Genomic DNA, 14,921 nt, shown 5'->3' with positions numbered 1-14,921 from the left:
CTGACCGGGTATGTCTCACAGCTCCGCAATTAGGTTTAAGGGAATAGGACTAGGAAGGCCCACCTGGGCTGTCAGGCCCAGGTCCCAGGTGCCAGCACAGCCTACCAGAAAAACCTCGAATTTGTGGGTGTTAGGCACCGGGCCAGTGATGACACAGCTGGCACTTCATTTTCCCATTCTGACCCTGTCCTTGTGTATACAGCTTTCTTGGAAGGGAACTCCAGAAAACAAAGGGCAAGCGGAATGATTAGGGTACCCAAACCCCACTATAAATCTGACTGTTTTCACTGTATCTCTGTTTCATGTCGTCTCTTAGAGCTGAACTTTCATGCCCTTCAAAGCATCCTCATATCCCCAGGGTTAGCAGAGTTCCTGACAAACAGGCTCTCAATAAATGTGTATTGAATTGAAAGCCAGAGCAGCAGAATAAAGTAAAGTTCAAAAGCACTTGGTCTTTGTGTAGCATTTATCTTCAAAAACCTTCATAAACACACAAAAAATTCATATTCAGTGCCAATCCTCTGAGAAAAACTATATTTTCCACGAAATCTTTGCTAAATCCACATGGCCATCTTCTACAAGCGGCTTCACCCTACTTGGATTGCTTCAAGAACAGAATACACCATCTTTTATCAAGTTTATGGGCTATCCTAACTGAAAGCAGAGGCCGTTGCTGAACCTATCAAAGTCTATCCAAATAAAACAAGGTCTCCATAAATACCCAACCATTCAACTAAGCAAGAAATTGTTTCTTAAGGTTAATGTTTAATCTACTTTTTACAAAATTAAAACAAAACAAGCTAGAAGAAAACAGATGAATCGAAAAAGATGTTTTCTTACCTATTTTCCATAAGTCCCTTCATTTCTCCCCAGAAATATTAAAAATAAACACACTTCCTTTAATTTAAAAAGTACAATATTTGGTTATCTCTAACCTGAAAGAATGCTCGAGCTTCTTTATACCTACACTCAATAAACCTAGAGTGTGGTATTTCTTCTAGAAAGTGCACTGGATCTTTTGGAATGAGAACGTCTAGTCCATCAACAGTAATCTGTTGTAACTCTGGCCTGAAAACAAAAGTTAAAATTTATTATAAGGACTTAACCCAGAATACTGGCAGCCTCTTTAAAATATACAACATAAGCAAAATAGCTAAACATCAAGCATATTTTCTTCAATTACCTCAGATATCAATTAGCCTAGATCTCTAATTAACCTAGGTCTTCAATAAGACTGGCAAATCTGATATCAAACAGCAACTGAGTTTTAAGTATTTTGGTTAATGTATTTTAAAACGTTTTTGCACTTACTCATATATACTTTGGCATTTAAAGCAAGGAAAGTTGTGACATAATTTTAAACTATCAATATACTTTTAGAGAAGTAAATGTTCTTAACACTTAAGACATATGAGTAAATTACAACAGCCTGAGAGAGAGTCTCATTAGTAAGCAAAATGCAAATCCAGAAATTAGTCTTATTTATTTAGGATCCCATATTCCACAAATATTCTTGGAGCATTTCCTATTCCTCTTTATATAAAAATTATATAATGTAGAAATGGCTTTTTATCTAGGAACTGGCACACATATATTTAATAAGTATTAACTGACCAATTTAAACTTTATTGAATTATTAATTAAACTTTGAAATAAAATTTCAAGGCTTTAAAAAACTAAAAAGTAATGTCTTCCTAAAGAAACTTATTTGAAATACAGAATGAAAAAAAATAGACATAAAAGTGGTAAGAGAATAGTGGCTATTAAGATTTTGACTAAAATCATTAATAAAAGGAGCCAATATTAATAACAAAGTATTTTTTCCACTCTTTACTTTTTTTTGGTGATAACATTTCTAAAATTTGGATTGGATCAGAAAAGGTTTGACTTGATATACACAAAAAATAGAAGGCTCCAGTTTTGAATACACTTTTCAGTTGTTTCTCAAATATGTGATTTTAAGTATTAATAAGAAGGCAAGAAGAAACATACTCTTACACTTCTCAAGTGTAACAAATAAGCAATGTCTCTCAGGAAGTTGCCAAGAAAGAGTTTTCAATATAAAAATTCTTGCAAATATGGTAAACTTTAAGGCAAAAGAGAAATGTTTACTGCTACCTTCACATCAGATTCTGGTATGTAAAGCAGACTGTAACATCACTACTAGTGACTTCAAAAGGGGAAGAAAAGTACCACTCTCGGTTAGAAACGTCATACTCAATATCTAACTTAAGAATGTCTTTTTCATCCTGCAATTGTTAATATAAACTATAGCTAATCAAATTTTACGAGTCCCTTCAAATAACTGTATAGCTAAGGATATATTTTTGCACATAGTTTTCAAAAAATATACAGGAAAGCACATAAAACATGCAGGCACAAAATAATGAATTATAAAGTGAACATCCGTGTATCCACTAGAGAAAGTGAATTTTGTCCGTTTCCCTGCAGTTTTCTGTGTGTCCTACTCATCACACTCTCTTCATTCCCCCTGGAGATAAACCCTATTCTGTCTTTTCTGGTATCTCTTCCTTACTCTTTTTTTTTTTTCTTTTCAATCTTAATAGCTAACATGTATTGAGCACTTACTGTGTGTCAGGCTTTGTTTTATTTTTATTTATTTATTTATTAATATGATAAATATATTGCTTTTTTTTTAATTTCAGGTGTACATCATTATACTTCTATTTCTGCACAGATTACATCATGTTCTCATGTTCACCACCCAAATGCTAATTACAATCCATCACCACACACATGTGCCTAATTATCCCTTCCGCCCTCCTCCCTCCCCCCTTTCCCTCTGGTAACGACCAATCCAATCTCTGTCTCTTAGTGTTTGTTTCTTGTTGTTATTATCTACTACTTAATGAGGGAGATCATACGGTATTTGACCTTCTCCCTCTGACTTATTTCACTTTGCATAATACCCTCAATGTCCATCCATGTTGTCGTGAATGGCTGGATTTCATCGTTTCTTATACCTGAGTAGTATTCCATTGTGTATATATACCACGTCTTCTTTATCCATTAGTCCCTTGACGGGCACTTAGGTTGCTTCCAAGTCTTGGCTATTGTGAATAATGCTGCAATGAACACAGGGGTGCATGTATCTTTACGCATTGGTGTTTTCACATTCTTTGGATAAATACCCAGCAGTGGAATAGCTGGATCATATGGTGGTTCTATTCTTAATTTTTTGAGGAATCTCCATACTGTTTTCCATACTGGCTGCACCAGTCTGCACTCTCACCAGCAGTGTATGAGAGTTCCCTTCTCTCCACATCCTCTCCAACACTTGTTGTTTCCTGTCTTGTTAATTATAGCCATTCTGACAGGTGTGAGGTGATATCTCATTGTAGTTTTGATTTGCATTTCCCTGATAGTTAACGATGTTGAACATCTTTTCACGTGCCTGTTGGCCATCTGTATATCTTCTTTGGAGACATGTCTGTTCAGGTCTTTTGCCCATTTTTTAGTTGGGTTTTTAGTTTTTTTGTTGTTGAGATGCATGAGTTCTTTATATATTTTGGAGATTAAGCCCTTATCAGATGTATGGTTTGCAAATATCTTCTCCCAATTGTTAGGTTGTCTTTTTGTTTTGTTGATGGTTTTCTTTGCTGTGCAGAAGGTTTTTTTGTTTGATGTAGTCCCATTTGTTTAGTTTTTCTATTGTTTCTCTTGCCCGGTCAGACATGGTGCTTGAAAATATGTTGCTAAGACCAATGTCGAAGAGCGTACTGCCTATGTTTTCTTCTAGAAGTTTCACAGTTTCAGGTCTTACATTCAAGTCTTTAATCCATTTTGAGTTAATTTTTGTGTATGGTGTAAGGTAAGGGTCTACTTTTATTTTTTTGCATGTGGCTGTCCAGTTTTCCCAACACCATTTGTTAAAGAGCCTTTCCTTTCTCCATTGTATGCTCTTGGCTCTTTTGTCGAAGATTAGCTGTCCATAGATGTATGGGTTTATTTCTGGGCTTTTGATTCTACTCCATTGATCAGTGTGTCTGTTTTTGTGCCAGTACCATGCATTTTGGTTACTATAGCTTTGTAGTATATTTTGAAATCAGGGAGTGTGATACCTCCAGCTTGGTTCTTTTTTCTCAGGATTCCTTTAGCTATTTGGGGTCTTTTGTTGTTCCATAAAAATTTTAGGATTCTTTGTTCTATTTCTGTGAAAAATGTTGTTGGAACTTTGATAGGGATTGCATTGAATCTATAGATTGGTTTCGGAAGTATGGACATCTTAACTATGTTAATTCTTCCAATCCAAGAGCATGGAATATCTTTCCATTTCTTTGTGTCTTCTTCAATTTCTTTCAGCAATGTTTTAATAGTTTTCAGTGTACAGATATTTCACCTCTTTGGTTAAGTTTATTCCCAGGTATTTTATTCTTTTTGTTGCAATTGTAAATGGGATTGTATTCTTAACTTCTCTTTCTGCTACTTCATTGTTAGTGTATAGAAATGCAACTGATTTTTGTATGTTGATTTTGTATCCTGCAACTTTACCAACTTTTATCACTTCTAAAAGCTTTTTGGTGGATTCTTTAGGGTTTTCTATATATAAAATCATGTCACTTGCAAATAGTGACAGTTTCACTTCTTCCTTTCCAACTTGGATCCCTTTTATTTCTTTTTCTTGCCTGATTGCTCTGGCTAGGACTTCCAGTACTATGTTAAATAGGAGTGGTGAGAGTGGGCATCCTTATCTGGTTCCTATTCTTAGAAGGATAGCTTTCAGTTTTTCACCATGGAGGATGATATTAGCTGTGGGTTTGTCATATATGGCCTTTATTATGTTGAGGTACTTTCCTTCTGTACCCGTTTTGTTCACAGTTTTTATCATAAATGGATGGTGTATCTTGTCAAATGCTTTCTCTGCATCTATTGAAATGATCATGTGATTTTTATTCTTCATTTTATTAATGTGGTGTACCACATTGATTGATTTGCAAATGTTGAACCATTCCTGCATCCCTGGAATAAATTCCACCTGATCATGGTGTATAATCTTTTTAATGTACTGTTGTAGGTGATTTGCTAGTATTTTGTTGAGGATTTTTGCATCAATGTTCATCAGTGATATTGCCCTGTACTTTTCTTTTTTTGTGTTGTCCTGGCCTGGTTTTGGTATTAGGGTAATGTCGGCTTCGTAGAATGAGTTAGGGAGCTTCCCCCACTCCTCAATTTTTTGGGAGAGTTTGAGAAGGAAAGGTATTAAGTCTTCTTTGAATGTTTGGTAGAATTCACCAGGGAAGCCATCTGGTCCTGGACTTTTACTTTTGGGGAGGTTTTTGATTGCTGTTTCGATCTCCTTACTGGTGATTGGTCTATTCAAATTCTCTACTTCTTCTTGATCCAGTTTTGGAAGGTTGTATGATTCTAAGAATTTATCCATTTCTTCCAGATTGTCCAATTTGTTGGCATATAACCTTTCATAGTATTCTCTTATAATCTTTTGTATTTCTGGTTGTCCGTCTTCTTTACTCTTTTTGATTTTAATATCTGTATTATATTATTATTATATATATTGGGTTTTTTTCACTTTTTTCCCCCAGTTTTGAGATATAATTGACATATAACATTATATTAGTTTAAGGTGTACAAGATAATGATTTGATACATGTATGTCTGTGAAATGCTTACCACAATAAGTTTAGTTAATATCCATCAACTCACATAGTTGCAAATTTTTTCTTGTGATGAGAACTTTTAAGAACTATTCTCTTAGCAACTTTCAAATATACAATACAGTAATATTACCTATAGTCACCATGCTGTACATTACACCCCCAGAATTTATCTTAATACTGGAAGTTTGTACATTTTGATCACTTTTACTATGTAAGTATATATCCATGAACATACTTTATCCTGTGTTTGAGCTTTTTATAAACCATAAGATTTGTGTTTTTTTATGCCTTGCTTCTGTCACTCTACATTGTAGGATTCATCTATGCTGCTGCACAGGGTACCAGCTCACCCATCTCCCCGCTCTACAACACTTCTCTGTATGAATAGACAATGTTTTGTTTGGGAGCATTAGAACATTACTATGAACATCCTTATGTACATTTCCTGGTGTACATGTACATGAGTTTCTTCCCGTTGAATATTTACATTTTGAAACTGATTTATGCAAATTATATATTAGGTTTCAATGCTAAATGTAAAAAAGAGGGAGAATTCATGAGTGGATAATATAGGTTTCACATTTCCCCTTTACATCCTGAACTTACCTATCGAAAGCTCCAGGATAACGACCAAATTGTAACTTTCGAAAAGGAACAAATTTCCTGTCAATGTGTCCTTTGAGTCGCAGATGGCCATGCCAGAGGTAGTTGCCACTCCTCTCATGAAAGACCACCAAGTGGATGGCATGAGTGGCCAATCTGCAGATGTAGTGCAGGGGGATTTCAGTTCCAGAAAGCGAGTCTATCCCATCCAGCCGGGGATCTTTGCTCTCGATCTTTAGGCACTGAAACCCCATATTTTCAGCTATCCGAAACCAGCCTTCCTAAAACCAAAGAAATATCAAGTTTGAATAGACAAAACCAAATATTAGTAGCAAAACTAAAGTGATTCTTACACTGAATTAAGCCATACATATTTTTATGCTAATCTGCTCTTTGACTGAAGATTTAAACATGAGGGTGGTGAGAGGAAGGTGGTGGTGGGAGATTAAAGCAAAGTACCAAAAAGAGAAACTACAAAGCATGGAAGACACCTTCCAAGACTCTCGTCATGAAAATTAATACAAATTTCTTCCTTGGAATGAGAATGCTCATTTTAGCATTCTCTGGTTAGTATCTATAAAGTAAATGGGTTTTTTTTTGTGTGTTTTTTTTTTTTATAATTTTTCATTTATTTATTTTTCCCCCAAAGCCCCAGTAGATAGTTGTATGTCATAGCTGCACATCCTTCTAGTTGCTGTATGTGGGACGTGGCCTCAGCACGGCCGGGGAAGCGGTGCGTCGGTGCGCGCCTGGGATACGAACCCAGGCCGCCAGTAGCAGAGCGTGTGCACTTAACCGCTAAGCCACGGGGCTGGCCCTAAAGTAAATGTTAATATAAGGACAGCACTTAAAATTAAACTTATAATTTTCAATTTAACTTCTAAAAACCTTTATCTTCAAAAGTGTTTCAGAAAAGTAGTGCTTTCAGGCCGGCCCTGTGGCTTAGCGGTTGGGTGTGCGCGCTCCACTGCTGGCGGCCCGGGTTCGATCCTGGGTGCGCACTGACGCGCCGCTTCTCCGGCCATGCTGGGGCCGCGTCCCACATACAGCAACTAGAAGGCTGTGCAGCTATGACATACAGCTATCTGCTGGGGCTTTGGGGGGGAAAAAAAAATTTAAAAAAAAAAAAAGAAAAGTAGTGCTTTCATCTCATAGTTTATATCCCAACACCTTAAACTGCTAGTATAACAGAAGCCCATCACAATGCAAATCATTAGAAAACAGATTCAGACATACAATAAAACAAAGTGCATTTTGCCACCATCATTAGTTAAAAGGTAAATCTCATGTAACAAGATTAATCTATATGATAGATTTTTGGTCCTAATCTCAAAAACCAGTACCATAGATGATTAAACAGTATTAATGATTAAGAACACCTTACATTTTAATAGGAATTTACAATTTCCAAGGAACTTGTATAAACATTATTGCGTTTACATATGACATCTGTCTTATAAAATAGTAGCACAGGTCTTATAGATAAAGAAACAGACTCACACAAGTCTAAAGAAACAAAATTAATAAGAGGCAAAGCTGCTGCCAACATTTAGGTCTTATCCAACCAAATCCAAGGTTCTTTCCACTCTATAACACTACCTCTCTAGTCTATATTTACATAACATGTGCACAGCTCATTCACATTCATTATCTCATCTGCTGCCCACAGAAACTATGTGAGGTCAGCAAGGAAGATATTATTAAGTCTAGTCTACAGTTATGGAAAATAAAGCTCTAAGTGGTAATATCAGACATTAATGTTATTAAATGATGGATCTATATCTGGAAGTTTATCTTAGCATAGTATTCATAAACGTTTTTCAAAGGTACTTTATTCACATCACTTATCGCCTTTGAATGTTGTCATTTGGATCAGTTGTATCCTCATCTACGCTATCATAACATTCACAGTCCTTTATCACAGTATTGATTGTACTGTTTGTTTGTTTTTTTCCGAGGAAGATCAGCCCTGAGCTAACATCCATGCCAAGCCTCCTCTTTTTGCTGAGGAAGATCAGCCCTGAGCTAACGTCTATTGCCAATCTTCCTTTTTTTCCCTTTTTCTCCCCAAAGCCCCAGTAGATAGTGTATGTCATAGTTGCACATCCTTCTAGTTGCTGTATGTGGGACGCCGCCTCAGCATGGCCGGACAAGCAGTGCATCAGTGCGCACCCGGGATCCGAACCCGGGCCGCCAGTAGCGGAGCGCACGCACTTAACCGCTAAGCCACAGGGCTGGCCCCTGATTGTCCTGTTTTTTAATTGTCTGTTTAAACTCCATTAATAGACTACAAGTTCCTCAACCATAAGAATCAACAGAGTGACTGGTATCCATCAGGTGTTCAATAGATATTTGTTGTTGTTGAGTTTATATTGTTAAATGAGAGAAAGTGATAATTCTGGTAGAGAATGCTAACTAGTAGCAATAATAACTGTCTTCTCCTTTCTGAATATAGAGCTAAATTGTGTTCTGGTCAAGGAATGTGGACAGAGTATCATATACCACTTCCAGGCCTGGCCTTACAATATCCCATAAGATCTTCCACGTTTTCCCTCTTCCATCTGCATGTAGGAAAGCAAAGAACTCCAAGGTGGGAAAGCCACACAAATGAAATAGCTTGTATCCCTAAGTCTCTGCTTAGAGGAAAGTCATCCAGGAATATCGCTGACCAAGAATATCCACACTGGATTCCGTGCAAAGACAATTACTCCTTTCTTGTGCTAAGTCAATAAGATTTTAGGGTTGTTTTTAATAGCAGCTAATGTAACTTACCCTAGCTAATACAATTTCACCTTGATTCCCCTTATGTCAGAATTATCAACCGTAGGATTCCCCTTTTTCTTTTACTTTCTTGGTATACCTAGGAGATGGAAAGTACTGATCGAGGGTGAGGGTGGCCAATTCAGAGAAGAAATCTACCATATATGATGAAAGAAAGGCATTATAAATTGGTAAATCCAGGAAAAATTTAAAAGGCCAGCCAGAACTTGAAGAGGAATCAGACCTTGGGTTGTGGAGGAGAGAAAGACTGACAGACAAAATAGGCAGAACTATGAAACAGCTTCCCTTCTTACAATCACGAGAGAGAAAAACTGAAGAGCAAAGTAGCTGCTCTGACCAACAGAGCAAAGGCCTAGGTCAAGGCTGTAGAAATCGACTCCCAGTTGCCTTCCTGGTGGCTTGCTTACTTGATGGTAATGGTATTAATAAAGAAAAATCACAGGTAAATTAAGTCTACAGTAACTAGATCTAGTGGTCTCATTAGCTCTATCTTGGGAGAAGGTTTAGGGAGGACTATCCAAGGGCTCTGTATGATGTCATATGTATAAAAGGACAGATGTGAACCTGTGTGCTTATTCTGGGTATTGCTGCCCTTCTGCTTCTCCCACTGACTCTGACCACATCAGTTTTGCCAATTGTGGCATATTCCCTTTCTTCTAAAGTACTGGTTCTCAAAGCAAGTGGTACTATACCCAAGAGACATTGTAGAAATTTGTGGGGATATTTTTGGTGATCATAATGATTGAGGGGGACACAACTGGCATTTACAGGCCTAGGCCAGGAACATCAGACATCCTAGAATCCAAAATACAAAAATCTATCCTGTGTTCTGCATAATTTCAAATGATGTATCAGATAATCATGTAGTAAAAACTTTGTTTATAATTATCTGAGCCTCCATTTCCCAGGAATACAATAGCCATTTTAAAGGAGAGACAATTTTACTTTTTTGTTGTTGGAAACTTGTTCACTGTTTTGTAAAATCACATTACTAACAACAACATCATTCATAACATGAGTCTCTCTTTGAAGCTATCAAATTCAGTGATCCTACTGATAAGTGTAAGATCTGAATTATTTCATTACGTCTTCTAGTGCAGCCTAGCCCGAGCATTTACACGTGAAATGTATGTTTCCTTTTATTTCCACTTTATATTATAGTTAAGACATTATATTGATTTGGGGGATTATATATGCAGGTAGGTTATAATTTATAGGAACTTCATTTTGGGAAAATAAAGGAACATTATAAAATACTCCTTGTAAAAAAGGTTTATAAACGTTGTAGGCTTTTTCTATAAGGAAATCAAGCAGTCCGATAGGAATGACCTACAAATACTGACATTTAGGAGTCTCTCCAGTGAAAGAAGCTGTTATTCTCTTATTATCCTGGAGTGAAATCCACCCATTATTGACGCCTGAGCATAGTGAAAAGCTTCCAGTTGGTTTTCAGTGCCTCATTCTTAAATATGAACAAAGATCAACAAGACTGTAGAAAATTTGTATCATGCAAAACAGACAAATAAAACAAATAACCATATCAAAAAACAAACACCCACAAAAAAGAGATTTAGAAAAAAAAATGTAGCAGGGAGCAAAAAACTTTTTTAAAAAACCAAAACTTTAAAATCTGCAGATCAAAAAAGACAGAACTATACCTATGAAACAAGAATGCTATTACAAGAAATAATCAGAGCACACAGAGCTTTCAGGAAATAAAAACGTGAAAATTTCAAGGAAAAATATGAAAAAAATCAATGGCATTGTTCAAGATTTTGTTTAAAAGTAGAACAGTTAAAAAAATAGATGAAAAAATACAGAGCAAAGATAAGAAAATGAAAGGATGAATTCTGAAAGTCTAACATCCAAGTAATAAAAAGCTCAGAAAGAAAGAACATTTTTATTCAATACTATCCTGTGGGTTCTATGCAAATCAATAAGACAAGAAGAAGAAATTAGGTTTAAGAGTTGGAAAGGAAGAGGCCAAACTGTCTTTTTGTGCAGAGAATACAATGACCTATACTCAAAGAGAGAAAGAGAGAGAGAAAAAGAAAGTGAGAGGGAAGGAAAGAGAGTGGGGAGGGGAGGGAGGAGGGAGAAACTATTCGAGTTTATTTTTAGAGTTCAGAGTTCAGTACAGCTGCTGGGAAACAAGATCAAAATACAAAAGTCAATAGCATTCTCATTAACCTATAATAATGGTTGGAAATAGAAGAGGAAAAATATCCCCATTAACCCCCATCCCCCCACATACACACACAAAACTATAAGGTAGCAAGAAGTAAATCTTACTAAAGATGCATAAAATCTGTAAAAAAAAAAAAAAAAAAAAATTAGAATATTCTATTAAAGAATATCAAAGGACACCTGAAAATGTCATGTTCATGGATAAGAAATCTTACTACTTTAACAATGTCAAGAGACCTTGCATGTTGCTTTCTTGGACTAGCCTGGACTAGGCTGGATGATGAGAGACACATGGCCCAGGCACCTCCACTGCCCCATCTGACAGCCAACCATGTAAAAGCAGCAGAGCTGCCACCTGACTGGCAGCTGCATAAGGGAGCTTAGCTGAGACCAGAAGAACTGCCCAGCTGAATCCTATGAAGTTGCTAAGTCACAGAATCATGAGCTAAATAAATGGCTGTTGTTTAAGCCACTAAATTTTGGGGTGATTTGTTACACAGCAGAAGCTAACTGCTATATATGCCAAATTAGATATGAAATGTGCAGGTAAAAAGAAAGATATTCAGATATGCAAAGTTTCAACCTCCCATTGACCCTTTCTCAGAAGGGAATTCCTAAAATGTTGTGAAGGGGAGTTACAGAACAGTATCTGCTCAGCAGATCGGCCTGTACTAGGGCAGAAAGACCAACAGCTCTAGGAGGGATGTCCCCAAGGAAAAAAAAAATGGAACTAAGAGATTATCTGATGTGTGAGATCCTACCAAAAGGTTTATGTTTTTGTTGCAGAGTTCATAGATAGATTATTGATAAATATATAGAAAACTAGCAAACAAAAACAGAGAAAAAAGAGTTGTATAAGAAGAATATAATCAGTATAAAGTAGGTAGCATCCATGTGATTATCTATATACTCATAATAAGGTAAACACTGATTTAACTACAAAATGTGATACAGTCATCTTAGGATGACAATAAGAGTGTGTGTGTGTGTGTGTGTGTGTGTGTGTGTGTGTGTGTGCATGTGCATGCGTGTGTATATGTATGAGCCAAAATGGATACAAGAGCTAAATTCTCATAACTCATAATCTAAATATGAAACCTTAAAAAAGAGAAGTATAAACATTTCATTTATAAATGAGAAGATAAACAGGGTAGAGGGAGTTGAGAGCGGCTGGCTCTAGAAGCGGGAATAGGGGTGGAGAGGGGAAAGGCAGATGCTGCCCTTTTTCATTGTGAGCATTGCATTACTATCTGACTTTTTAAACTTAGTACTAGTATTATTTTGATGAAAAATAAAAATTAAATTTAAAATACCATGTCCTAACTTTTCCATAAGTTTAAATATTTTCAAAATATAAAACTGGGAGGAAAGAAAACACAAGTAAGCAAACAAAAATCTTGTACTTATATATACACATCATCTACTTCACCACCTGCATCACTGTCCGGAAAGAACCATAGGCCAGAAAAAAGTCAAAGCCCATTCTCTTGAGGCCCTGCTTAAGAGTCTGGGGCAGTCAAGGAGACGTGCAGCTCACGCTGCTTTCCAAGACCACACCATCACCCCGGAGTGTAAGCCCCCCCGGTAGGGTCAACACAATGAAAACAGATCCCACTGCAGAACTAGTGTTCATCTATCATAGGGGGCTAACTAACTAGTGCGTTCATTTAATCTGATGCTAATTTTCTTACTCTTACTTGAATAACTTCAGAATTAAAAATAGTGAAATTGGGAAGTTAGATGTATTCCAACTAAAGAAGTAAACAAATTTTTGACATATTTGGTTGAGAATTTTTTTTTTTTTTAACTACTATCTGACTTGTGCCTGTAACCACTAAGCAGGATGGAAATATAAGTTTGAATTTTTGGATACACCTAAGAAGCACTCTACTCGACTATCAAACAAGTACTGTGCACTTCCAAAGTGGAAAGAACAGTGCGACAGACTAGGGAGACTACCCTCACATATACCTTATGTGGCAGATACTGGAAATTCATCACCAAATCCCTTCCTACTTGCCTGCTTACACTGATTGAAGTACTAAATACCTGTCTTTTTAGCCTCCTTTACAACAAGGAGACATAGGAATACAGTTCTGGACAGCGAACTATTGGCTGTTTACCAGACGCTTCTGAGAAAACTTTCCTTCAAAGGATAGATAGTGTCACCATCCCTTCCTCTCATCTTCCTGCCCTGAAGATGGATATTATGCCTGGGAGCTATGACAGCTACCTTGTGATGATGAGGGATGTGAAAAAAGAACTTCAGTGATGTAAGCCCTGACATTAGTGGGCAGCTGAACTAATATCAACCTTTTAACCTCTTGTTATACAAGAAAAACAAATCCTCTATTTGCTTAAGCCATTATTAATTCTGTTCTGTTACTTATAGCTGAAAATATTCCTGATACAATTTATAAAAAATTTTAAGAAAATTTTTAAATGTTTTATATTTTAAACTGGTTTAATCCCATACTATTTTGTAAAAGACACATTCCATTTTCCGAAAGCAAATCCTCTTACCTCATTCTTCCACAGGTGATACTGTAGTGCAAACACAGTAAAGTCTCTTGGAGCACAAAGAAACTTGCATTCTGAAGTGGAGCCATGAGAAGTATTTTTGACTTGTTCAAAGTTTTTATTAATCAATTCCAGAATCAAAGGATCAATAAGGAACACCGGTACATTTTGAGTGGATGTTAGCATAATAAATTTTTTGACTGCACGCTGTTTGAGAGGAAAAAAATTCCCTTAATTCTACTAAACCAGTACAACAATCTATCTTATTAAATTTTTATCCATTAATTTTATGAGAATATATAGAGTGTTTACTCAACGGATACCATCCTTATTATTGTGCTAAAAAAAAAACTAATAAATAATACACAGTCCCTGCTCTTAAGACATACACAGTCTACTGAGAAAGATGAACAAATATTTACAATATAAGGTAAAATATGCTACAGTAAAAATATATGCAACATATTATAAAGTAACAGTAAGCTACTAATTAACCATACATCAAAAAAGAAAATCTTCGAAGAGAAAATGGTATCAGAGATGACAACTTTAGGCTTGCAAATTATTCCCTTGGTATTAGCTAAATCTTTTCAAGCAAAAGTACGAGAGGAAATACCAGATCTGTCAGCTTTTAAAAATCAATCGTGTCAACCTTTTCAAAACCAAAAATCAATTTTATGTGCCACTTTTCTTCCTATTTGTAATACTGTTTAATAATTTTTCTAAGCAAAAGACTCAAACTAAAATACATTGTCTGTTTGACCATTCCCATATATAGTTTGATTTTCTAATAATATTGCAATATTTTTCAATACAATTCTGCAGGACAGTAACTAGAGTCCTCTACCAAAAAAAAAATTTTCAAAATTAGAGTGGAAACAGACTAAATTACTCTTAGGAGTAAATAATACTTAAGAGTAGCAAAGATAAATAGAATAATTGGTATACATTATTGCTTAAAAGCCTACTTCAATGAAAGCAATTATGATTTCAAAGGGATGTATGTCCATCAAAAAGGTGCTTCATGGAATTAAGGATAAATTCTTATTCACAAAATCTGAAGGAACTTCAGAAAAACATATACAAATAATAAATAAATAGACAAGGATATCAAGAATTATAAAGATAGAAAAAAATGAGATAAAGCTAGGAATCAATCTCTCATTTGTTTTTAGTGTAGAGTATTATGCATAC

General features: G+C 35.9%; 1 protein-coding gene across 6 annotated transcripts in view; it reads right to left on the bottom strand.

Moving 5' to 3' along the window:
• The window catches only part of FKTN (fukutin), a 45,115-nt gene that overhangs the window by 20,970 nt on the left and 9,224 nt on the right, over window positions 1-14,921 (bottom strand). For all 6 annotated transcript variants that reach the window (XM_058523707.1, XM_058523708.1, XM_058523709.1 and 3 more), the window contains exons 3-5: window positions 13,731-13,934; window positions 6,243-6,520; window positions 936-1,068 (exon numbers count right to left, since the gene is read on the bottom strand). In XM_058523707.1, the coding sequence (XP_058379690.1) occupies window positions 936-1,068; window positions 6,243-6,520; window positions 13,731-13,934 (615 nt within the window). The remainder of the gene's footprint in view (window positions 1-935; window positions 1,069-6,242; window positions 6,521-13,730; window positions 13,935-14,921) is intronic.

This window comes from Diceros bicornis, chromosome 28, assembly GCF_020826845.1.
Source record: "Diceros bicornis minor isolate mBicDic1 chromosome 28, mDicBic1.mat.cur, whole genome shotgun sequence".
In the NCBI taxonomy this organism is placed as follows: domain Eukaryota; kingdom Metazoa; phylum Chordata; class Mammalia; order Perissodactyla; family Rhinocerotidae; genus Diceros; species Diceros bicornis.
The sequence above is the reverse complement of the archived record's forward strand: the minus strand, read 5'-3'. Positions and strand labels throughout refer to the sequence as shown.